The 24091-nt window shown below is 45.5% G+C and overlaps 2 protein-coding genes across 3 annotated transcripts in view; one reads left to right on the plus strand and one right to left on the minus strand.

The window, feature by feature from the left end:
* The first annotated feature begins 1289 nt into the window (after positions 1–1289).
* RMC1 (regulator of MON1-CCZ1) lies at positions 1290–23117 on the plus strand. The gene is made up of 20 exons (XM_066353436.1): positions 1290–1573; positions 2200–2276; positions 4417–4501; positions 5342–5398; positions 6479–6565; positions 10386–10526; positions 10816–10919; positions 12160–12249; positions 12342–12447; positions 13199–13310; positions 16377–16421; positions 16677–16730; positions 17746–17874; positions 18401–18507; positions 20390–20509; positions 20834–20911; positions 21226–21330; positions 21424–21492; positions 21571–21796; positions 22861–23117. Exons 1-20 carry the CDS (start codon positions 1472–1474, stop codon positions 22938–22940), a joined length of 1974 nt encoding a protein of 657 aa, XP_066209533.1. The 5' UTR covers positions 1290–1471; the 3' UTR covers positions 22941–23117.
* The window catches only part of NPC1 (NPC intracellular cholesterol transporter 1), a 55540-nt gene continuing 54283 nt past the window's right edge, over positions 22835–24091 (minus strand). For both annotated transcript variants that reach the window (XM_066353434.1, XM_066353435.1), the window contains exon 25: positions 22835–23530. In XM_066353434.1, coding sequence (XP_066209531.1) covers positions 23448–23530 — 83 coding nt within the window. In that variant the 3' untranslated portion in view covers positions 22835–23447. The remainder of the gene's footprint in view (positions 23531–24091) is intronic.

Raw genomic sequence — 24091 nt, forward strand, 5'->3', positions numbered from 1 at the left:
TCCATTCTTCAAATAAACATGGTCCTCCAACTCTGCCTCAGAGGTAGCTGGGGTTCTGCAGATTCCTGGGCTCCTCCCGGACTTGGGTTCTTAAGCACAGTGAGTCAAAACAGCCTCCCTCGATTTTATTTTAAATACCAAACTCAACGTCCATTCCTCGTTCTTCCATCCATTTCTTCCATCCCAGGCCACCACCATCTCCTCCCTCTACTCCCCTCAGAAACTAACTTCTCCAGAACAGTAACCCCTTTGTTCAGAGGAGCTTGGCTCTGCCGCCCACCCCTGCAGCGATGGTCGTCTAGGAAGCGCCAGCGTCTTCCCTGGGATAAAATGGAGAGTGCGGTGCTTTCCTTATCTGACTCGCCCGCTTCCTGAAACAGTCTCTCCATTTAGCTTCTGAGAAAACCCCCTTCCTTTCTCTTCATACGTCTCTGAGAGGCTCTGCTTGTTCTCTTCTACTAACTCCTCTTCCTGGCGTCTAAAGCTTGGTTTTGCTTGGCTTTTCCCACTTTACGCCCCTGTCTTTGGCCATCCCATCCAATTCCATCACTTCAATACCACCTATATTTCAACAACACCTAATTTTCAGTCTTGTCAGTCTTCTGGTGCGCTCCAGACCTATAAATCTGTCTACATGTTATTTTCTGGGTTCACATGTCCAAAACGCAACTCGGGATCTTTCCCTCATCCCCGCCAAACTTCTCAAGCCTCTGTATGATGCCAAAATCCATCTGTTTGTTGACAGTGGACACTGAGGGGTCAACCTTAATCCCTCCCTTCCATCTGTTCCTTGAATGAGTAGTTTCCCTCCCAACCTTCAAATACCAAAGCTATTCCAAAAGGATTTTGCCCCGCAGTTAAGCTATGTGTCCTGGTTCCTTGCTTGCACCGTCCAGGTGTTATATCACAGGACTCGTCCGTCTCACTACGCTTCCAGGGGCAGACTCAGCAAACCCTGATGAGCGCGAGGACTAGCCACGGAGACCAGGAGCAGCTCTGTCGTACGCTCGCACCCGGCTCTGCGCTAACCTCCCGGGACGGATCGGAGCCACGTACGCTAGGGAAGGAGCGGCTGGGATTGGCCGCGCCGCCCCCCAACCTACCCCCACCCTCCCCACCGCGCCGGCTTCCGGTCCCGCGGCCGCGCCCACTCCCGAAACCCCAGACGCGGCTCCCAACTCACGAGCCGCCCCGGGACCCCGCCCTCGCGGAAAGGGGAGGAGCCTTCTGCGCCGAAGGGCCCCACCGCAGCCCGGCGGCCGTCGCCGGTTTAAGCGCGGAGGGCCGCGGGTCACGTGCGGGAGGGCGTGGGGGCGTGGCACCAGGAAGCGGCCTCCGAGTCCGCGGATCGCTGTCGCTGCCGCTGCCGCCGCCGCCGCCGCCGCCGCAGCCCGGTCTGACTCCCCGCATCTCCCGCTCCACGCTGGCTGCCGCCCCGGGGCCCCCCGCCACCGCCGCCGCGGCACCCGCCATGAGCGGGGAGGACTACTACCTGGAGCTGTGCGAGCGGCCGGTGCACTTCGAGAAGGCGAACCCCGTCAACTGCGTCTTCTTCGATGAGGCCAACAAGCAGGTCCGGGCCAGCCCGCACCCTCCTCCCCCGTGCGGCCGGACGCGCCCTCTCCGCCGCCCCCGGCGCCCCGATGTCTCCCCGCGCGCCCAGGCCGAGGGCCGGGCACCAGGCCCGGGGCCTCCCCTGGGTCCCGGCGCAGGACCCGTGCCCGCGCCTCCTGTCGGAGGGCCGCGGCCAGACCGCACGCTCTTTCTGCGCCAGAGTGACAACTGGGTGGACGCCGAAGCGGAGCTGCCGACCCTGCGCCTTGCGGCCGGTGCGGTCAGCTGTTAGCACGCCAGTCTTTCCCCGGCGCCTTTTGTTGGTCTTAGACATGGAGAACTTCATCATTCTCGGAAATTTGGAAAAGGGGGAACGCGATGTGGGGAGTACAGCAGGGTATGAGTAAGCGGTGCCTTTGCCAAACTAGATCAAAACAGGGATCCTCGGAATCCTCCGACCCTGTCTTGCAGATTGGAATGGTCACCTTTTTTTTATCTGTACTCTGGTGTTTTAACAATTCATGTGAACACCGAGTGATATGTGCCACAGACGTTTAGCTGAACCAAGGGTTGGGGGTAGCAGGACTGTTCCCTTGTAGGTCGGCATATTATCCAGACCGTTAAATTGCTGCTTTTCCTTCGCAGGTGTTTGCTGTTCGATCTGGTGGCGCAACTGGGGTGGTAGTTAAAAGCCCAGATGATAGGAATCCCATCTCATTTAGGTAACAGTACTGACATTTTCAGAATGATTTCAGCATCCAAACGGCATTTTTCTGTTTGTTATTCAGGATGTGGTTTTAAAATGTTCTTTGAAGTGTGTGTGTGTGTGTGTGTGTGTGTGTGTGTGTGTGTCTGTGTATGCACGCGTGCACGCCCGTGCCCTGTTTCAGTGGGGAGAGTGAAGCAGTCACCTGCCCTTCAGTGTAGGTGGCACATACTAGTACTTCTGGTCAGAGCGAAATTCTTCCAAGTAGGATGCCTCCTTCCTGGTACTTGAAACAAGCAAGTCAGTATATTATTGATGTGCCATTTACAATGTCTTGAGGGAGGAGGAACCTTAATTTCCTCATTAGGTTCTGGTGTTTCCAGTGTGTTTGGAAGTTAGAGGAGATTTCTGGTTCAGTGTTTTTTAGGTAATAAGGTTTATTAAAATTCCAGCTCTGACTATACTTAGGATGACTGGGTGTCCCAGAGTACACAAGTTGAACCAGTATAAATATAAATAGCAGCTCCTTTCACTTTCAGAAGTATCTCAATTTAGATGATTATCTGGTCACCTTAACTCCTGTGATTATGGAGAGGGAACGTACAACGTAGGCCCTCATTTCAGTGGTGACTCTTAAAAAGTTGTCAGTTGGCCTGTCCTGATAGAAAACAGTTTTTGAAGCAGAAAATGAGCCACATCGTTTGTTGGGCCCACACTGATTGTGGTGCCTGTGCTAGGGGAAGGGGAAGGACTTGGATTAGCCTGGCCCCTCTTTGGAGAATGCATCACTTTAGTGTGGGAGACAAGCAAAGGGATACATACTGTTTACTGTGACAAATGCTACCAAGGACGTGGACACATAGAAGAGATGTGACATTTATTTTGCACTAGGAGGGGCAAGGCCTTAGAGAGGAGGTAGCCTTTGAGCAAAACTTGAGGGATTGAATGGAATCTTTGTAGGTAGGTTAGAGAAGAGGCCTTCTCGATGGAGAGAACACCAAGTGCAAAGGCGGGCATGATGTTGGGGAGCTCCAGGTTGGTGTAACGGAAGGTCAGGTGTCCATGCAGGAAGGGGAGCTGGTGGGTGGCCACTGGTCGGGGCCGGGCTTTATCATGTTACTGCAAATTTTTGAAGTGGGACATGGCATGGTCATATCAGTGATTGGAAAATCACACGGGTCGTAGCCTTGAGGGGGGATGATTGGTTGAGAGCATATCAGAGTCAGGAACAGCACAAAGAGGTGGATTGCCATAGTCTGAGCCAGTCATGGTGAAGACCAGACTGAATGCAGTGTAGACTGGTATGGCAAAGTCACTCAGCGAGACTGAGCCCAGTATTGTCCAGATTTGGGGGCCCAGTGGGATTTGAGGGGGAAGATACATGAAAACGTTTTATTTTTTGTTAATAGCCTTAATATGATATAATTATTATTAACTGAACATGTAATTGATGACTTTTGACCTATGTGTACATTCATGAAACCATCACCATAATGAAGGTAATAATAATGAACATCCCATACCCCTGAAAGTCTTCTCTGGCCCCTCTGTAACCGAGCTTTTGATTTACCTTTGTTTGAGGCGGTTGTGAGAACTCTAGGTGGGGTGGGCTTGAGCCTGTAGGGTAGGGAATGTGAAAGAGGACACTTCTGTTTCAAAAGCTTTGCTACGAGAGCGATGGAGAGAGAAGGCAGTCGTTCGTGGAGGTTACTGTGTGGCTTGGGATACCTCCGAGAAGGAGATGTGGTGGGTTTGGTACCAGACCACCACAATAGAATATCAGAATAAAGGGAGTTGTAATCTTTGTGCCATTCGAGGGTCTTGCCTTCAATTTGTAAGAAATACAAAACCTGTGAAGCGCAATGAAAAAAGATACGCCTGTAGATACGTATTTGTCTAAAATATTCTCAGATGAGAGTGCCTCTGATCTCAGTTTTCCATCACTTGTTATCTGCAATACCATAAATTTCTCCAGCAGCTTGTTGCTAGTTGGAGTTCGCTTTCTGAAAAGAGGTTCTACCGATAGCTTCAGAAACATAACGTTTAATTTTAAACTAAGATTTGCTACATCTTGAATATTTAATTTGTCGTTTTTCTTCTCACAAAATAGAAGCTACAGTTAAATTTAACTCTTAATGTTCTCTTTCCTCTTAAAGAATGGAAGACAAAGGAGAAGTGAAATGCATTAAGTTTTCCTTAGAAAGTAAGATCCTAGCTGTCCAGAGGACCTCAAAGACTGTGGTAAGACATATCTTTAACTATAGTATAGAGAAAGGATATTAGAAGTACATTTGGAAGAAATGAATTGCAAAGTCCCAGTGTTAAAGGCACTGTTTATTATTTTAATGCCATGAAAGCTGTCGTTAGGATTGCATTGTATCTGAGCCTTTGGAATTCTTGAAGAAAGACATTTGCATGGGTATATATATACTTATGTCCTTAGTTTGTCATTTTGGGCTTAAATTAAAAAAAAACTAATTTGGGATCTCAGGCATCTTTTTATGGATTAATGGACAGCTAGCATCATAGATTACATGAAGTATATTTTTGGCTGCTTTATGAATTACTCTTATCAGACTAACTCCATCCATTCCTTCTCTTCACTTTGAATGCTTGATCTAATAGGAACAGGTATTCAAAGCTGGAGCAGCTTGTTGGCATTTTAGCCTTTATTAATATTCATCACTGCATTTGTAAGGTAGAGGACAAACTGTTGAGAATACTCCTTTTTCTGTCAGTATTAATTGCTAAAAGTTTTGGAAAGCCCCTTGTGAAAATTAGAGCAGTACATTTCTCTGAAATCAACCATTTGGTGACTGAATTTTCACAATTAGTTTCTAAACCCTAACTAAATATTTGGATTAACTCGCTTTAAAAAAAGTTGGACTGTCAACCTGCTACTACTGTGAAGGAGGTAGACTGTCCAGCTCAGTCTTTTTATTTTTCCTGTCTTATGGTTTTTGTGAGATTTTTTTCTGATCACTTTTTAAATTTGTCTTTTTCTTTTGTCTGTTGTGTACCAAAGTAAGTTGCTGCCTGATTCAAATTTCCCTTTGTGTATGTGTGTTCTCTCTCTTTCAGGATTTTTCTAATTTTATCCCGGATAGTTCTCTGCTGGAATACACACAGGAGTGCAAGGTGGGGCCCGCACCGTTCCGCTGGCCTGCGTTTAAAGGCACAGGTCCTGTAGCGTGGTAACTGAGTGCAGACTGGGGGCAGACTGGGAGGCACACCGCTCTGTGCTGACACGTGCTGCGTGTGGGCTCTAGGACTTTGGACAAGTTTTAACAGCTTTCAGCCTGTTTCTTCATGTACAGATGGCGTTGGGAGGATGGAATGGGTGGTGGAAGGGACACACCTAGCTCTTCTGTACTTGGTGGCTGTTGTCTGCCTGCCGCCACTACTGTGCCTGAGGGTTGGCACATCTGGGTCAGACCCTGGATTACTTTCATAGCCGCCTCTCTGGAGGTTTGTGGAAGAGGAGGATTTTTCCTTTCTTGGTGTTTTCTTTACTTAATTTGTTCTTGTTCAGTCCTTCCTCTCTATTTCCCGCCATGTAGAGTCTACGACATATTAAATAGATTTGCTGGGTGTAATAAACCAGGCGAGAGAAGGCTCAGCTAAAAGTGGCAGAAGTTGCTAGTGGATGGGCTGTGGCTTTTGGCATCTTTGTAATGGTTTTGCTACATGGAGCTCAGGGTGGGCTCCTCAATGAGGAAAGGCACATCCTCCCGATAACTGGACCTTCGCGGACCTCCAGTTCCGCTGTGTGACAGAGGTGTGGTCACAGCCCTGTCTGCCTTGGCTCGGGGCCCCACTGTCATCAAGTGAGTCAAGGCCCCAGTCCTATTTTAGTCAAGACTCCCTGGGCATCTTTAGGCCTTTATACTTTTATAATGTGTTTGCCTAAGAGAATGTCAGCTACCCTTTGGTTCCTAAAGGTAGAAGTAGATATCTGTGAGTGCTGGCTAGTCACCTCTCTGCAAAACTCAGGCTTTTCCTCTGTTCTGCTAACCGGAAGGAAATGATTCAGGTGCTTCAGTGAGGGTTACAGGTGAAGATCTGGAAACACTGTGTTTAAAAGAGTCTGATTTGTTAATAAGTAACTTTTATTAAAGAGTAATACAAATCGAGTATTTTAAGCTTTTAAAGAGTTTGATATAAATATATACGTTTTTCTTATTAATTACAAATAAATCTTTCTATAATTCTTTTTAGACCAAAAATGCCAACATCCTAGGATTCTGCTGGACCAGTTCCACTGAAATTGTCTTCATTACAGATCAAGGAATCGAATTTTACCAGGTATTATATTTAGCACTTACGTTTGCTGGAGAAGGTCTGTAATAGCAGTTTGGCAGCTCTGTGAATTCAGCACTAAACAGATATTTTGACATTCTAGAACTTTAGTCTTTTGGTTGGGTTTTCATTCTTTTTTTCTAATTAAAAGTGACATGTTATTTATAAAATATTCAAACATTACCAAGATGTATTATATGGAAAGTAAAAATTCCCCATAATCCCTAGAAATAACTGTTATGAACAGTTTGGTGCATATCATTCATTTTAATCTACACATACAATCATTACTATTTTTTTTTTACAAAGATAGAAATATTGTATATAAACTTTTGCGACTTTTTTTGCCTGTCAGTGTGTCTTGGACGTGTTTCCACATTTTATTGCGGTGGTGGTTTTCGGCTGTGCTGGATGTCCCAGTTCATGCAGCCCCTTCCTTGTGGAGCATGTGGCTTGTTTCCAGTTTTTTTTATTAAAAACAGTCCAGTGAACATGCTTGCCAACAGTTCTTTATACTCTTGGATGAGGCTGAACAGATACTGCTGAATTTCTTCTCGGAGTTTATACTTTTATTCATACCATAGGAATCTCCATTGCCCGCACCTTTGCTGGAATTGGATGTTTTCAGTCTGTAGACATTTGCCAACAATCTAAGAGGTGGAAAGGTTTCATTTTATGTTTTTCATTAGTAGGGAGGGGAGCATGTTTTCATTTGTCTTGTCTATTTGTAGTTCTCCTTTTGTGTACTGTCTCTTTATCTTAAAAGAAAAATTTTTTCATGCTCTTGTTTCTCTTCAGATCGCATAAATCTTTCACCTTTTAAAATAAAATTTTTTATTGTGGTAAAAAGCACATAACAAAATTTACCATTCTAACTGTTTTTAAGTGTACAGTTTAGTAGTGTTAGGTATACTCACATTGTTGTGAATCAGATCTCCGGAGCTTCTTCATCTAAAACTCTCTACCCGTTAAACAGCTCCCCCACCCGCCTCCCCCAGCCCGGAAAACCACCGTTTTACTTTCTATTAATTTGACCTCACATAAGTGGAAGCATACAGTAATTATACTTTGTGACTGGCTTATTTCACTTAGTATACGGTCCTTAAGGTTCTTCCATGTTGTAGTATGTGTCAGAATTTCTTTTTCAAGGCTGAAATTCCACTGTATGTATACAGCACATTTTCTTTTTTCCATTCACACATTGATGGACACTGGGTTGCTTTCGCCTTGGGCTGTTGTGAACAATGCAGCTATGGATTGGTTGTCTCCTCAAGACCCTGCTTGCAGAGATCTTATCTCCGGCCCTTCTGGGTCTATACCCAGAAATGGGATTGCTGAATCACATGGTAATTATTTTCTTAGGTATTTTTTCTTTTTTCTTTTTTTTTGAACGGCCGAACTGTCTTTCGTAGCAGTTATGCCATTTTACATTTCCACCAGTGGTGCACAGGGGACGTGTTTCTTCACGTCCTCACCAGTGCTGCTTGTTTTCTGTTTATCAATAATGGCCATCCTTCTGGGTGTGAGATGATATCTGATGTGGTTTTGATTACATTGCTCTGATGATTAGTGATATTGAACATCTTTTCATGGCTCCTTGGCCAATTGCATATACACTGGAGAAATGTCTAATCAAGTCTGTTGCCCATTGGTAATTTTATTTTTGCTGTTGAGTTGTTGAAAAAATTCTTTTTGTGAAGGGGGACAGGAAGGGAGAGATGAAAAGCATTAACTCATAGTTGCGGCACCTTGGTTGTTCATTGTTTTCTCATATGTGCCTTGACCAGGGGGCTCCAGCCAAACCACGGACCCCTTGCTCAAGCCAGTGCCCTTGGGTTTAAGCAAGCGACCGTGGTGTCATGTCTATGATCCCATGGTGACCCCATGCTCAAGTCAGGAGAGCACGGTCAAGCCGGTGACCTCCAGGATTTGAATCTGAGTCCTCAGCATCCCAAGTCAAAGCTCTCTCCACTGTGCCACCACCTGGTCAGGCCAGATTTTTTTATATAATCTGTATATTAACCATTTATCAGGTAGATGATTGGCAAATATAGTCTCCCATTCTGTGGGTTTTCTTTTCATTCTGTTGATTACTTCAGTTCACCTGCCTCTTCATCTTAACATGTTCCAGCAGCCGGGCCTATGGAGAAGGCTTCTGAGAGCTCTAAGAGGAGCTGACGCAGGGGTGTTAGGTTTGTTCAGGATTGAGTTGTGCTGCCCTATGGAAAGTAGTATGATTTAGAATGCATGGATGGAGAAAATCCATCTGTGTAAACAAACATGAGATGTTAGTCCCGTGGCGCTTTGCTGTATGGCTGTCTCTCAGACCTTAATGACTGCGGAAAGAAGGCTAACTTTACACTAATCCTATACACACAGAGATAGAATTTGTATAAATGACAGGCAGGAAAGGGAAAGGATTGACTGATTTATAGAAGAGTTTCCTGAGGCAATTTTTTAAAAGTATTTCTGTTCTCTGTAGTGGAAAAGTGTATATCAGATCATCTAGATCAATGTTTTTCAATCACCGGTCCACCTGAGGAACCACTGTGATGCTGTATGAAGATTACAGACCCAGTGACCTTAGTTTAATTCGCTTATGCCTAGGATGATTTTTGTATCAGCAGTCCCTGTAATAATTCTATTTTCACTGGTCCCCAAGTGTAAAAAGGTTGAAAACTGCTGATCTAGATGGTCTTTAGAACTTCAAGAAATAAGTTAGAAAAAAAATTAAAAACAACTTCCCCAAATAAACAAACAAAAAGAAATGTTAGGCCCTGGCCGGTTGGCTCAGCAAAAGAGCGTCAGCCCAGTGTGTGGAAGTCCCAGGTTCAATTCCCAGTCAGGGCACAGAGGAGAAGCAATCATCTGCTTCTCCACCCCTCCCCTCTCTTTCTCTTCCCCTCCTGCAGCCCTGGCTCAAATGAGCAAGTTGGTCTCTGGTGCTGAGGATGGCTCCATAGCCTTGTCTCATGTGCTAAAATAGCTCTGTTGTCGAGCAACAGAGTGGCAGTCTCAGGTGGGCAGAGCATCAGCCCTAGAAGGGAGTTGCTAGATAGATCCTGGTCGGGGCACATGAGGGAGTCTGTTTCTGCCTCCTTGCCTCTCACTTGATTAAAAAAAATACATATCATAAGAGGACTAGCACCTCCGTCTTATTACACCTGACTTATCAAATGCATGGCTCCCAACTTGACGTCCACGTCAGTTCCTCAGTTTAGTGTTCTGTGAGCATTAATGTCTTGAAGGCTCTATACAGTGTTCCTTAATGTATCAGAACATTTAAAGTTTGCCTTGATTTTAAAAGACTAAGTTTGCATGCAGAGTCTCATGACATGTTTATTAGGAAAAGGGAGCCGCTCCCAAACTCAGTGGGGCCTGGAGCGGAGATGGCGGCCAGGCGAGGGCTGGCGCAAGGCCGGGCTGTGGCCGTGCGGGCACGCTCTCCAGGGCCGTGCGCTCATTCGGCTCATTTCCTCCACGATGAGCATGTCGCTGCTGTTTGCCCTTGGTGGGTAGTGCTGTGAGTGCAGGCCCGGACCTGGGTGTCGCAGGGAGCCGGCCTGCCCAGGTGTCTCTGCGTCCCTGGTGAGGTGGGTTCCCCCGCCCGCCCGCCCGCCCGCGGGGCCTCGCCTTCTCCTGTCCAACAGAGTGCTGCCCTCTCTGGTTGTGGCAAAGGTTTGAAAGCACTAAGCACCGGAATCCATAAGTGGCAGCTGTGATAAATAATACAAAATTGAAATTGAACCTACGGGATTTTTTCTGCTGTTTGTTTTTTAACTTACAGTGTTCTGACTCTATGTTTTGCTGTGGAACTTTGCTTCAGGTGTTACCCGAGAAACGAAGCCTGAAGCTCCTGAAAAGCCAGAACATCAATGTGAACTGGTACATGTACTGTCCCGAGGGCGCTGTGATTCTGCTGTCCACCACAGTCCTTGGAAACGTGCTGCAGCCCTTCTACTTCCGGGTAAGAGGACGCCTCCCTTTAAAAAGTATGTACTTTTTACCCTCCTCCCTGTTCCTTTAGTATCCCAAAGTGCCAACTACTTCAAAGGGGCAGGTTCCTCTAATAATACCCTTGCCGTATCTGACCGCTAGAGGGCGCATCCCAACGCCTCCAAGACTCACTCTGGGGGATAGACCCATGAGTGAGTAAAGGACATAGTATGTGTATATCCTCAGTGACTTTATGTAGGAAATGCAAACATCAAAGGGGTTTAATAAACTTTTCCTAAAACTTTCTTTCCCCCCAACAGGCTGGCACTATGTCAAAACTACCCAAGTTTGAGATTGAATTACCAGCTGCGCCTAAGTCCACTAAACTGAATCTTTCTGAGAGAGATATTGCGATGGCAACGATGTATGTTTGTCTTTTGAGAGACTTCCTTTTGTAATTGCTTTTAGTGATAAGAGCTCGTAGAAGTGCACTGTAAACACTCAGGGCTCCCTTTCCTTAGGTGGCCGTGGGTCACACAGCGAGAACTTCCCTTTCCTGCTCAGCACCCAGGTCTTGTGAATACAGATCATGGGAATGCCGTCCTCTTGACATTCTGGTTTGATTTTGCCGGCTTTGCGGCCTTAGAAAAGTTGCTTTCACCATTCTGACCTGATAAATTGAGAACACTGAATCAATTTATTTCTTGAGTATCTTAGTTTTAGAATTTTCCTTTCATTCTGTGAGGGGAAGCTTATCAGCTGTTACTTTTATTTAGAAAAATATATCCTAATTGTTCTAGATAAGTTGATAGCTTAAGCTTAAGTATTTTGTCTAAGAAAGGTGAAACTGAATTACGTAAGAAGGTATATTTTCACTTGGAAATGCCGATATCTTGATTTTTAAACTTTATTATGAAAAATTCAGACACACAAAAATATAAATTAATACGAAGAACCCCTATAACCCTATTTGACAAATGTCAAAATTTTGCTTCTAAATTACTTCTGATTCTTCTGTGGCCTAAAACAGTGGTTTCTAAACTTCAAAAATTTTTAGCACTTAGAATGCTCCCTCCCTTTTTTTCCAAAGGAAATCTGTGGCATCCTGTTTAGAAAACAAACAGCAGTCCCAGCCGAAGGGGAGGGGACCCACTCCCTTCCCTTTGCTCTCTCCTCATTCCTGTGGCAGGTGAACCACCAGTTAACCACTAGAATAAAAATGTACATGCAGGAACTGGTCACACCGCGTTTATTAGATGAGGCTTAAAAATGAAGAGTGGTTACATTTTCCTGTGTCAAAGGAGTTTACTTATTGTATGGAATATGGAAAATACAGAAAGAGGAAAAGAAAAATGGACCTTGCTTATTACTCAAATATAATAACAATATGAATTTCCAGTTTCTAGGATCTTATATACAAGTTTGTATTTTTCTTTCAAAATTTTTGACCAAGCTATAATTAGTTCTGCATCCCCCTTTTCACTTTATAATAGGCTTTTTATGGACTAACTGTACTTGGCTCTGCAAATGTTTTTGTTGGCTGCAAAGTATTGCATTACGTGACTGTTTCATGATTTGCTTCACTATAGCCGTGTAACTCAGCGTTGAGAGTGAGAACTTTCAGACAGCCAAATGCGACTTAAGTCTCTCTGTTCTCTAACCAGCTACGGGCAGCTTTATGTTCTCTTCCTGAGGCATCACTCGCGAACTTCCAACAGTACAGGGGCGGAGGTGGTCCTGTACCATCTACCACGGTACATTTCATGCTTTCTTCCCGCTGTCTCTGAGGTTAAAGTGGGAACTAAAGCTTGTCAGTCTATTTTTTGACTTTTCTGTTGTCCTGCAGAGAAGGTGCTTGTAAAAAGACTCACATACTGAAGTTAAGTCGGACGGGGAAGTTTGCCCTCAACGTAGTGGATAACCTGGTGGTCGTTCATCATCAGGATACAGAGGTATGAGTTGTGTATGGGCGTCTGATCTGTGTTGGTACAAGATAGGGTTGCTTAAAAGAGTTGTAAAAATTGACAAAACATCCTGAGCACAGACTAGGATGTGCTTTTTATGCTAAAAGTTTTGGAATTCTAGATAGAAATGAGTTTGGTGTTCTTGATTATTTAGAAAAAGCATAGTGATTCCATATCAGTTAATTAAGGATAATTAAAAACTATTTCAGAAAATAACAGGAGATTTGACTTTGGAACAGTTATCTGATTGAGCGAACTGCTGGGAGTTCCCTGCAGAGCTGGCTGCTGGGCTCTGTGAGCTCTGTGCCTCCTCTTGAGTGTACCTCATACTAGTTTTGAGGCTGGGTGGCCCGAGAGAAAGAACTAGAATGGGTCCTGCTTTTTCTGTGCCATTAACTGGTTGTCTGGCAGTAAACAAGCCACATCTCTCCCACGTCTCCTGGGGGTTGGTGACACCCATCTCCCTGACTAATGAAATGTTGTGACCGAAAAAGATCTGCTTAAATCACTGGGGCTCTTCAACGGGAGTGTGCCATAAATGTCAGGGATGTTGGTGAGAGCAGGAAACATGTGAAAGTTGCAATGTCCTAGCAAAGTTTTCCTCAGAGAACTAGCCGGTGGGGATGGGTGCAGACCCAGACTCTCCGGGTGAATCTGAGACAGCAGCTCTGGGCGGTGAAGGGCTAAGCCAGCTGTGGTCTGTTGTGGCATCACAGCCTGTTCATTTTCTCCACTTCAGACGTCCGTCATATTTGATATCAAGTTACGGGGAGAGTGTGATGGCACCGTCACCTTCCATCACCCAGTGCTTCCTGCTCGGTCGATTCAGCCCTACCAGATCCCCGTGGCAGGTAAAAAAAAAAGGGAGCCGTGTGTAGCGGGGGGTCATGTTCAAGTTGCAGAGGGGTCCCAGAGCTGTTCCGTGTGCTTCTGTGGGTGGCTGTTCTTCTTCTCTTCCTTCTCTTCCTCCTTCCTCCTCCTCCTCCTCTCAGCTGAAATTGTGAAACGTTTCATCTTCCTCTTAAGAAAATAGAATGATTTCTCTTCTCTGAGCTTTAAAATGGAGAGCTGGGATTACCCATTGAAGCGGAAAGATTTTAATCCCTTGACATTTTATGATGGCCTGCACTCTGTAATCTTGAGATTAAATTTGGCGGCTATGGTATTTGAACCTGGATCACTCTTCCTTATCTTTCTTATATTCTGTGTCATAGTTATGGTAAGTAGTGCATTCTCTCCCGACTGGGTCACAGTAAGTGCCCCACTTCCTTTCGGAATGGCACTTCCTGCGGTTTTCAGGTCATCCTGGGTCAGCCTCCTACCTGAACAGGTGCAAGTGGGAAGTTTGGGGAGGAAGGAGGACAGGATTTCAGGAAAGGGGAGGAAACCGTTTGGTTCCTTCTGCCTTTGCCTGATCGATTCCCAACAGTATCCAGCTCCCTCTCGAAGCAGGTTCTGTGGGTTGGCAAGCAAGTATTTTCAGTTGTCACATGGAGCATTGTGATTGTTTTGAAGGACTTCTGTTGGTGTTATGGGCACCACCTGATTACCATTTATTTCGAAGTTTGCAAAACTCTTTGGTAAAACTTTCACAAATGATGACCTTAAATCACACTTGGTTCATAAGCACCAAAATTTCTATGAGCGTGGAATCATGAAGCTGCAAGAAAGATGGCAAAAGGTCATTGAACAAAATGTGAAATAGATAACTGATTAAAGTTTATTCTTTGTATAAAAAAATGAGTTTTATTTCCCATTACAACACTGAAATTACTTTCTTGCCAACCCAATAGTATAGAATAGGCTGGTTGACGTTTCAGTATGTGAGCCATGGAAAGTGTACATTTGGAACTCCAGCAGCGGTGTACACTCTCCTAAGGAGTACTCAGATAGCACTGGTGGGTGGCCAGCCTGCAGTCGAGGTGCCTCGTCCCTGTCACAGAAGACACAGATCAGGCTGAGCTGACCGCGTGTAAGGGAGGAGGGAGCTCCCACATTCCAGTTGGTCTTTTGGCCATCTGTGTTCTTTCCAGCGTCTTCTCTTTCCCTGGATGATGTTTATGATACCTGGTTATATTGTACTGGGCTTTATTGCTCTTCATATGTTTGGTTTTTTTCTCCAAATTTAAGGCAAGGCCTTCCACCAGCAGAAAGGTGACCACTTGCTTTCCCCTCCCACTCGCCCCCTCCCACTCTCTCACTCTGCCCCCCCCCACCTCCCCGGAGACTTGGGAACCACACTGGTAATATCTTGGAGGTATGCCTGTCAAAGGGTAAATAGTGTCAGATGATTTATCTTGTATTTGCTGCTCACTTGTTGTACAGGTTACTGCTGGTGAACTGGGGAAAAAACAACTCCGAACATTTAAAACTCCATTCTGTTCCAGTTGTTTAGGACTGGTTAGAAGAAATTGGGTTTTATTAGTTGGTTATAATAAAGCTGATGCCAGATATGGTTAGAACAATAGCACTGACTAAGATGCATGAATTCAGGAGTCCACTGAATGTCTGGGCTTCTGTAGTGTGGGTTTTGTTTTGTTTTTCCTGCTAGATAATAAGCCCTTGCAGGTGTGTAGCAACCTTGTGCCTTGGCTGCTCTGCGTGGTGGCAGGTGTGCATTCAGGAGGAACTTGGTGGACTATTTTGAAAGCTAAAACAAGCAGCTGTATGGAGCGCCAGTTGTCCTCATTCCTCCTCCTGTTTTTGGTCTTTCTGACCAGTGCTTCTCACTGACTGCACATTGGGGTCATCTGGGGGGCTTTAAAAACCAGAGCCATCGGGCTTTCACTGGAGACCTAAGGTGATGCCTGACCAGGTGGTGGCACAGTGGATAGAGAGTTGACCTGGGACGCTGAGGACTCAGGTTCAAGACCCCGAGGTCACTGGCTTGAGCATGGGGTCATAAACATGACCTCATGGTCACTGGCTTGAGCCCAAAGGTCACTGGCTTGAAGCTCAAGGTCGCTTGCTTGAGCAAGGGGTCACTCACTATGCTGTAGCCCCCTGGTCAAGGCACATATGAGAAAGCAATTAATAAACAACTAAAGTGCCACAACAAGAACTTGATGCTTCTCATTTCTCTCCCTTCTTGTCTGTCCCTCCTCTCGCTCTCTCTCACTATAAAAATAAAAAAGACTTAAGGTAATGGGCAGCCAGCACTGAGGTCTACATGTAAGACCTTTACTCTTAGGTTCCAAATGTGGGGTGTTTATTCTAGCTTCTCTGATGGGAACCTTTCCTTTGGGGGGGGTGTCTATTCAAAATTACTGCCTTTCCAACCAGCTTATTAAAACTGATCTTCTGATTGTACCTGCATAATTGGAACAGAACTGAGAATCGTGTTTCATTATAGGGCTGCATTTTTCAAGTTTACCATGAGCTGCCTGCCTGACACCCGAGTGAAACTCATAGTTCTGAGTCACTGTCACAAGGTTTTCTGGGGTCTGCTTCCCAGACTCGATCTCTGTGCCTGGGCCTCCTACTCTATGCAGTGGAGAACTGAGCTAATCATATAATTATTTAAATTATTTAATCGAGCTAATCAAAGCAAAACACTTGCACTTGAAATCTACTCAGTGAATATCTGAGTATGTGACTTTGACTCAGCCAGGTACGTTTCTCAGTTTCTTTGATGTACATGTGCCATGATGAGTCATTTTGGCTGTTAAAAACAACACTGAATGACATGCTTTCCCCTCATTGGGAGATACTTTCTTGGCTTGTTCTCGACTCTCCCCTTCCTTCCTGTGTGTTAGCAATGGGACATGACAGTTCACTTCTTCCTTGTTTAACTGAGTCAAATAAACATTTCCTGAAGGCTCTAAAAAGTATTGAAGTTTACAGCTTAAGAACTGGTATTGGCAGCATTTTCTGGTTGCACTGGCAATCCTCACACATCTGTGTTTCTCCATTTGTAGGTCCTGCTCCTGTGACCAGCCAGTCTCCCGTCCCGTGTAAACTCTGTATCCTTGACAGAGGTGTTGGCGCTGCGCACGGAGGGCAGCTGTCACCCCTCTCACCCTGGTGTCTGAGAGGGTCCTGGAGCCCTCCCTCTTCAGCGGGGAATGATGTTTCAGGAACGAAGCGGGGAGGTTTCTTACCACTGGGGGGCGGACTTTCAGAGTAGCCTCAGCACATGGGCGGGGCAAGTGCTGATCAGAGCCCGGTTTGCCTTCTGCTTCCATCTGCTCTGGTTTAGAATTTCCTATGACACGCAGATTCTTCCTCCTGGATTGTCTTTCAGCCTGACATCATCATCAGCGCAAGCCAAGGTGGGTCGGGGGGATGCCGTCATGGTAGAAAATAGTGCTTGTTGACTTTGGATGACAGTAGTAGCTAGTGACATTTTCAGGGTGAATATCAGAGAAATGACCTCTTCCTTCAACCTGGGAATGGGATTATTTTTCACTTTCTACTCTATTCTCTACTATCTGTGTATTTTATCAGGAACATGTACTACTTTTATAATTAAAACACTAAGTATGGCCACTCCCCTGCTGTAAACCCTTTCCTGTGTGTCTGTTCTCCGAGTCCAGACCCACAGCACGGTCTGCAGGGCCCTCCCCGGGGTCTCTGCCAACGGGCCCACCTATGCCTGCGCCCGTTTGTGTTGAGCGTACCTGGGGGTGCACCCGTTTTCACTGCGGAGGAAGCCTCCTTTGAGATGTTCGCTGTTTCTTCCTTGTAATCCTCTAACACCTTGTATCTTTCTCTGTTAGAGTGTTTCCTGTGTCAGTCTTAGTCATCTGAGTGTTTTTCTGCCATGCCCGCTAGGAGCTAGCCCGCATGCCCTAGCAGCACCCTGTCTATAATGAATTTGGTTCTGTCTGTCAGGATGGTAGGAGCACTGTCCCCGCCAGGGGAGAGCTGAGAAAGAGATCACTCGGATGATTCTTAATGTAGCGTCTGATTCTCTTTGGATCCCCATTGGGAAACGCTGTGCCTGCCCACTAAGCAGTGGATGAATTATGAAATTCCTCTAATTACCCTTGACTAATGAGCCAACGCAGAAGAAACAAGAGTACAGGACTGAAAATGCCACATGCGATGTCCTTTCCCACGTTCAGGGCTAGAGCAGGGCTGGGCGGAGGGAGGAGACTCGGTGTGGACGCAGGAGCTGGGGCTGAGGGAGGCGCACCTCCGAACGCAGGGGTCGGGCCTGTTGTCAGGCGTGTCCTGCGTTCAGACTGCTTTGGTTTGTCAAAAAAAGCCATGACTGCTTTGCAATACTTTTGGGCTTTTGTTCTGGTTTGTCATATGATTTAATTTGCGGCCTCTTAAATCCAGGTTACCTCTGGAACCTCCAAGTGAAACTTCAGCCCATAGTAAACCTCTTGCCAGATAAAGGAAGATTGATGGACTTTCTCCTCCAGAGGAAGGAATGCAAGATGGTCATCCTGTCTGTCTGTTCGCAGAGTAAGCAGAGAAACCCTCCCCAGTGCTCCGACTCCAGCCTGTGCTGCCGCGCCTCTTTCTGGGAGCTGGGCCCCCATTTATGCCTGTCGACTGCCTGTGGCCCCACATAAGGGTGGTCACTCAAGCCCCTGGAAGGGCTGCTAAACATAAAAATGACTTGTTGGGATTTTGATAGAAAAGACTAAACGGTAAACAGGACAGTTCCAGGTGCAAGCAGACTGAGCCTGGCTGCACAGGAGGGTTGAGGGCTGCTGTCCCTGGTTTTAAACAAGCATTCAGAGTCCAGTCACTGACTGCATAGCGACTTTGAGAATGGTCTGCTGACCTCTGTCGTAGCAACTGTTCTCAAGTGGCAGAAAGGGCCCGTGAGTTCTGTCTAGGCTTCAGGTCTCTAAACCGGACCGTTTCTCTGCATGCCTTTAAATGTTTGCACTGCTGACCTTTGAGATTAGTTTTTTTATCATAGCAACATGTTCTGAAGTTGACATAAACTTGGTTGACCTGTGCAAACATTGATTCTTTCCAGTGTTGAGTGAGTCAGACAGAGCAACACTGCCTGTGATAGCCACTGTTTTTGACAAACTCAGTCATGAGTATAAAAAGTACCTGGATGCTGAGCAGAGTTACGCGATGGTAAGTTTTATGTACTCTGTTGAGGGGCTCTCCCACCTCCACCCCCATCCCCATGTATGTATTTCTAAGTAACTTGAATGCAAGGTTCTTATAGAATATAGCCCCAGTGGGGGTGGGGGTGGGGTAGAGATTCCGAGTCGCTGCAGCCCAGGAGCTCGAGGCTGTATCTCACTCAATGCTGCACCTGGTTTTTGGTTTTTAATTGTTGGATCTTACATGTAGATAGATCCATGGTCTTCCATCTGTTTTATAGATAAAATCGGTGTCATCATTTTTCTACGTTTCTGCAAAACCAGAGCCTAGTCTTAATTAGAAACAGAATCACTTGCCATGTATTTTTTCTTTCCTTTTAGGATGTAATGGCTATAAAAGTAAGACTTATCATGGGATTTAGTCAGTATCCTGTCAGTGGTGGTTAAATACTGGCACTGTGGTTTCCATCTAGTGTGCTCGCAGGTTTGTTGTGAAGGCTGGGAAGTTAACACAGCTTGTTGCCGGGCTGTGCTGCAATGTTAGTGCATCAGACCTTCTGAAGCGAGAAGGAAAAACAGTTTAGGACAAGTGGAATGAATGATGTCACCTAAAGGACCTGATTAGTCCTGAAGTGGAAAATGGAAGAGGTTTTAAACAATAACAAAACCCCAGAACTCCACTCACCTTCAGCTGCTCAAAAAAGGCCTGTCGTGGGCTCTTAGGGTGGCCCCGTGACCGCAGGGCCATGGGTCCCTGCACTGTCAGGCGTAGTTCAGGGCAGGTGGGAGGCTGAGCTCTTCTAGAGCCTTCTCTTGGTCTTGCTGCTAGTATACTGGGCTGTAGGTATCCGGAGGTCTGATCCCAAATGGCACTTCCTGCGTGTCCCTGCTCTGTGACTCTTGGGCTTCTTAGCACCAGGCTGGGGAAGAGTGTGGTCCACCATCTGCAACACTGGAGCACCCAGTGCTTAGAAATGTGGGGTGTCACATTGATCTCAGCTGGCTTAGAAGTTAGCCTGACCAAGGTGGAAGTGGATAGAGTGTTGACCTGGGATGTGTGGAGGTCCCCAGTTTGAAACCCTGAGGCTGCTGGCTTGAGTGTAGGCATGCCAGTTTAAGCGTGGGGTCACTGGCTCAGCTTGAACACACTGGTCAAAGCACATACAGAAGCAGTCAGTGAACAAAGGTGAAACAACTATGAGCTGATGCTTCTCATCTCTCCCCTTTCCTGTCTCTCTCTCAAATAAATTAAAAATAAATAGAAGTTAGGTGAAGTAGTAAAAACTTTCTCAGAGCTTTCCTATTCAGTACTATGTGGATAGCTATACTCACCATTTAAAAATCCAGATAGACTTATTATGTAAGTGTTTACTTATTTTAAGATTGGGGCTTCATAAAACAAAGATGCAGCAAGCCATTACGTTTTTATTAGGTAATCAGACTATCTGGCCTTTGTTAAGAAAATTAGGGAGTTATTTTTAAGAAGTTAAAAATGGTGTGATGTCCCTTAAGAGAAAATGGACATGCTTTTTTAGTTCCATCCCCCATGAACATTATTTTCTTTTTTAAACTTTATTGGTTTTAGAGAGAGAGAAGGCAGAGAGAGAGAGAGAGACAAACTGCAGTCTGTTCCCTGTATGTGCCCTAACCGGGGGTTGAACCAGCCACCTTTGCGTATCAGTATGATGCTCTAATCAATCGAGCTGTCTGACCAGGGCTAACATAGGTTATTAAGATGATCAACTCTTTTATCTAGACTGCCCCAAAGGTTTTATCCAGGTTTGAGATATGTGTCATCCCTGCTCAGACTTGAGGTTCACAGCATGTAGGAAGTCAGTCTTTCTGGATTAACTGCAGAGACACCACTTCCTAGAAGATGGTCAAGATCCCGTTTGTAATGTGTTGCTCAGGCAGTAGAAGCAGGGCAGAGCCGGAGCAGTCCACTCCTCAGACGGCCGGCGCGGACCCAGGCTGTCATCGACCAGTCCGACATGTACACCCATGTTTTGTCGGCGTTCACGGAAAAGAAGGTAAGTGATGGATGGCTCGTCAGCTAGTTCTGGACGAAGGATTCTCAAAACAAAGATCATTTGAAGGGACTTGAGGAAAACTAGAAATCCTGATGTGTGTGCTAGATGGATGAGTTTGGGTGAGGACCTAATGCTGATAGTGTGGCTTCTCATACCCAGCCTGAACAAGATCATTACTGGGGGGTGTTCTGGAGAGATTTGCGCAAACCAGCCAAACGGCATTGGGCGGTTCAGTGTGGAAGAAAAGGGGAGGGGGAAAAACGAGGAATTATAAGTGCCTTTGCAGCTCTGATGTTTCTAAGACCACCTTTGTTTTCTCCATAGGAGATGCCTCATAAATTCGTGATAGCGGTGCTGATGGAATATATCCGCTCTCTCAACCAGTTTCAGATCCCCGTACAGGTACCTTCCAGTCAGCACTGTGGCCCCAAGTTGGTGGAGCAGGGAATATTTTTTTAAATAACAGCATGGTCAATGTCTTACTTAAGAGGACTATCTTTTATATGCTGAAAGGGTCAGTCTGCCTGATTGAGAGCTCTGAGCGACTTTCCTGACATGACAATGTCATTCTTAGAATAAACAACATAGCAGGGTGGGTTCTTCCACCTGTACAGTGACCCAGTTTCCGCAGCACCGGGAGCTTCTGCTCGTTGGTTAGAATAGCTGCCTCAGCCGCTGTAGTCAGGTGGCTTGGAACCGTCTTTGTTTCTTCTCAGCATTACTTGCACGAGCTTGTCATCAAGACGCTGGTCCAGCACAACCTCTTCTACATGCTGCACCAGTTCTTGCAGTACCACGTTCTCAGCGACTCGAAGCCTTTGGTATGTGTCACCAGATTTTTACTGCTGTGATTAAACACATAAACAATTTCTCCCAACCTCTTACATTGAATAGTATGAAAATCTGTCTTTCAGGCTTGCCTGCTGTTGTCCCTAGAAAGTTTTTATCCTCCTGCTCATCAACTGTCGCTGGATATGTTGAAGGTAAGCTACGTCCATGTTTCCAGCCACATACATGTCTGTTCCTGTTGCTTCTATTTACGCAGTCTTTTCTCTTTCTAGCGACTTTCGACAGCAAATGATGAAATAGTAGAAGTTCTTCTTTCCAAACACCAAGTGTTAGCTGCCTTGAGGTTTATCCGGGGCATTGGCGGCCATGACAACATTTCTGCACGAAAATTTTTAGATGCTGCAAAGCAGACTAAAGACAACATGCTTTTCTATACTATATTCCGGTTTTTTGAACAGCGAAATCAGCGTTTGCGAGGGAACCCTAGTTTCACACCAGGTGAGGGCAAAACAGCAGTGTGAGGACCTGGGGCAACCGTAGACTCAGGCAGGAGGGCCCTGGCAGCGGGCCAGCAAGAAGCCTTCCACGTAGAACTTCTGAGTTTGGTTTCTTACAAACCAAGTCCTAACAGCCTGCCGAACCCTTCGCCCGTTATTTGTAATACTAGTGAATTCAGTGTGCTAATGGGTCTGAATTGTTTGGAACTTGAAGTGTTTGGGGAAGAGAACATTCAGGGCCCAGTGCAGGCAGTGTGAACACAGCCACATATCTGATAGCTGTTCTTGGAATGTTCCTTTATGAAGAATCAGGGACTGATGGCCAAGGGTTTAAAATGGCCTGGGCTTATTAATGTTTCAGGTCTAGACAGGAAACGTTGGCACATCACTCTTATCTCCAAAGTCATGAACTCTAAGGATGGGAAGGAACATATAACTATTTCAGGTCTACCACCTTTTCCTAGCTTACTATAGTGTAGACAGCATTTAGTTCGATGAAAGGTTAGCTTACCTGCTTGTGTCGGGCCAGATGGTGATTTGCTAGGACAGAGGTCGGGAACCTTTTTGGCTGAGAGAGCCATGAACGCCACGTATTTTAAAATGTAATTCCGTGAGAGCCATACACGACCTGAATACATTAGGCATTATCCAATAAAAATTTGGTGTTGTCCCAGAGGACAGCTGTGATTGGCTCCAGCCACCCGCAACCATGAACATGAGCGGTTGGAAATGAATGGATTATAATACATGAGAATGTTTTATATTTTTAACATTTTTTTTTTATTAAAGATTTGTCTGCAAGCCAGGTGCAGCCATTAAAAGAGCCACATCTAGCTCATGAGTCATAGGTTCCCGCCCCCTGTGCTAGGGCTTGTGAAGGTCCCTGACCAGCTCTGCCATGGCATGAACTATGTGAATAGAAAGGACAACTCAAAAGCCTAGGAAAACAAAGTATTTTATGAAAGAAAATAAGTTAAAATCCAGTATATATATCTGTGAGCTGTAGTATTCATTCTCATTTTCCTCTTTTTGTGCCACGTCTAATTCAATCTGTTGTCTTTACAGGAGAACACTGTGAAGAACATGTTGCTTTTTTCAAACAGGTTTTTGGAGAACAAGCTCTAATGAGGCCTACAACATTCTGAAGTCACTCGCTACTTTTATATATATATAAAAACATGTACAAAGTTAATTTATTGCATTAATAAAGCTCTTAAACTACAAAATGTTACAATAAAGTGTATCTGCAACATCCTCAAATGTTACTAAAAATATGGTATAGAATTTGTGTGTTGGCTTACTCCTAAAAAAAAAAGGAGAAACAACTGCACTGATGGGCCTTCCGAAGGTGTCCGTGAGCAGATCACACGCCCAGCCATCCGAGGGTCAACCTTCTGCTTGCGGAGTTAGGTTTCATTCCTGGAGAGCTGGAAGGAGAGCCAGTGTCCTGAGCTGCCTTCAGGTTTAGTAATACTGCTTTACAAGTTCCATTTGCAATCTTGAGTTTTAAGCACGATGGGCCAACGCTGTTAGATTGCCTGAAGGCTGGTAACACTTAGTGTTCATTTAGTCTTGACGATGCAGCTACAGTCCACAGGTGAAGGGACCAACCCAAAGATAACAGTTCAAAGTCCACAAACCCTGTAAGGGGGTTAGAAATTTAGGAGTCGTTCTCTCTCTGTGCCTTTGTATCGCTCTTGAGTAACCAAACTCTTGGCTTTATTTATGGATGGTCCTGTGAAAGATAAAAAATAACATATTTCTTCAGGAAAAAGGGATAATTTGTACTGCAACAGAACCACCCTTCCTATCTCCCAGACATTAAAAAAACCCCAAAGCCCTGCCCCCCACCATTTAATCAATTTCAGTGCTTCAACTTAGTTACAAAGCTATAAAGCAAGCACATTAGTACTGTCCTCCTTTCAACCATAACTCATTATGGAAGCTGAAGTGGCCAAAAAAGGTGGCAGGGAGAGACTCCAGAGGAGCAGCAAGCAGAGTCTGCTACTCCGGCGACGTGGGGAAAGGAGCACTGCTCCAGCACTGCTGGGCCGGGACCCTGCTGTCCAGGCACTCAAGGTCCCCCATCTCAGCAGGGAGGGACGCCGCGCCCTGACCTTAACACTCACTCATGGCCTCAGGGCCTTCCTTGTTCAGCAGACAAGTCAGCCATCCAGAAAAATGTTAGCAGTTTACTAATGAAGGGATTTGGACAATCATGAACTCTCTAGATAGGATTTTTTTCTCATAGAAATTTTTTTACTCAACTGATCAAATGACTAATTAGTACAAGTTC

This window comes from Saccopteryx leptura, chromosome 11 (assembly GCF_036850995.1).
Source record: "Saccopteryx leptura isolate mSacLep1 chromosome 11, mSacLep1_pri_phased_curated, whole genome shotgun sequence".
Taxonomy (NCBI): Eukaryota; Metazoa; Chordata; class Mammalia; order Chiroptera; family Emballonuridae; genus Saccopteryx; species Saccopteryx leptura.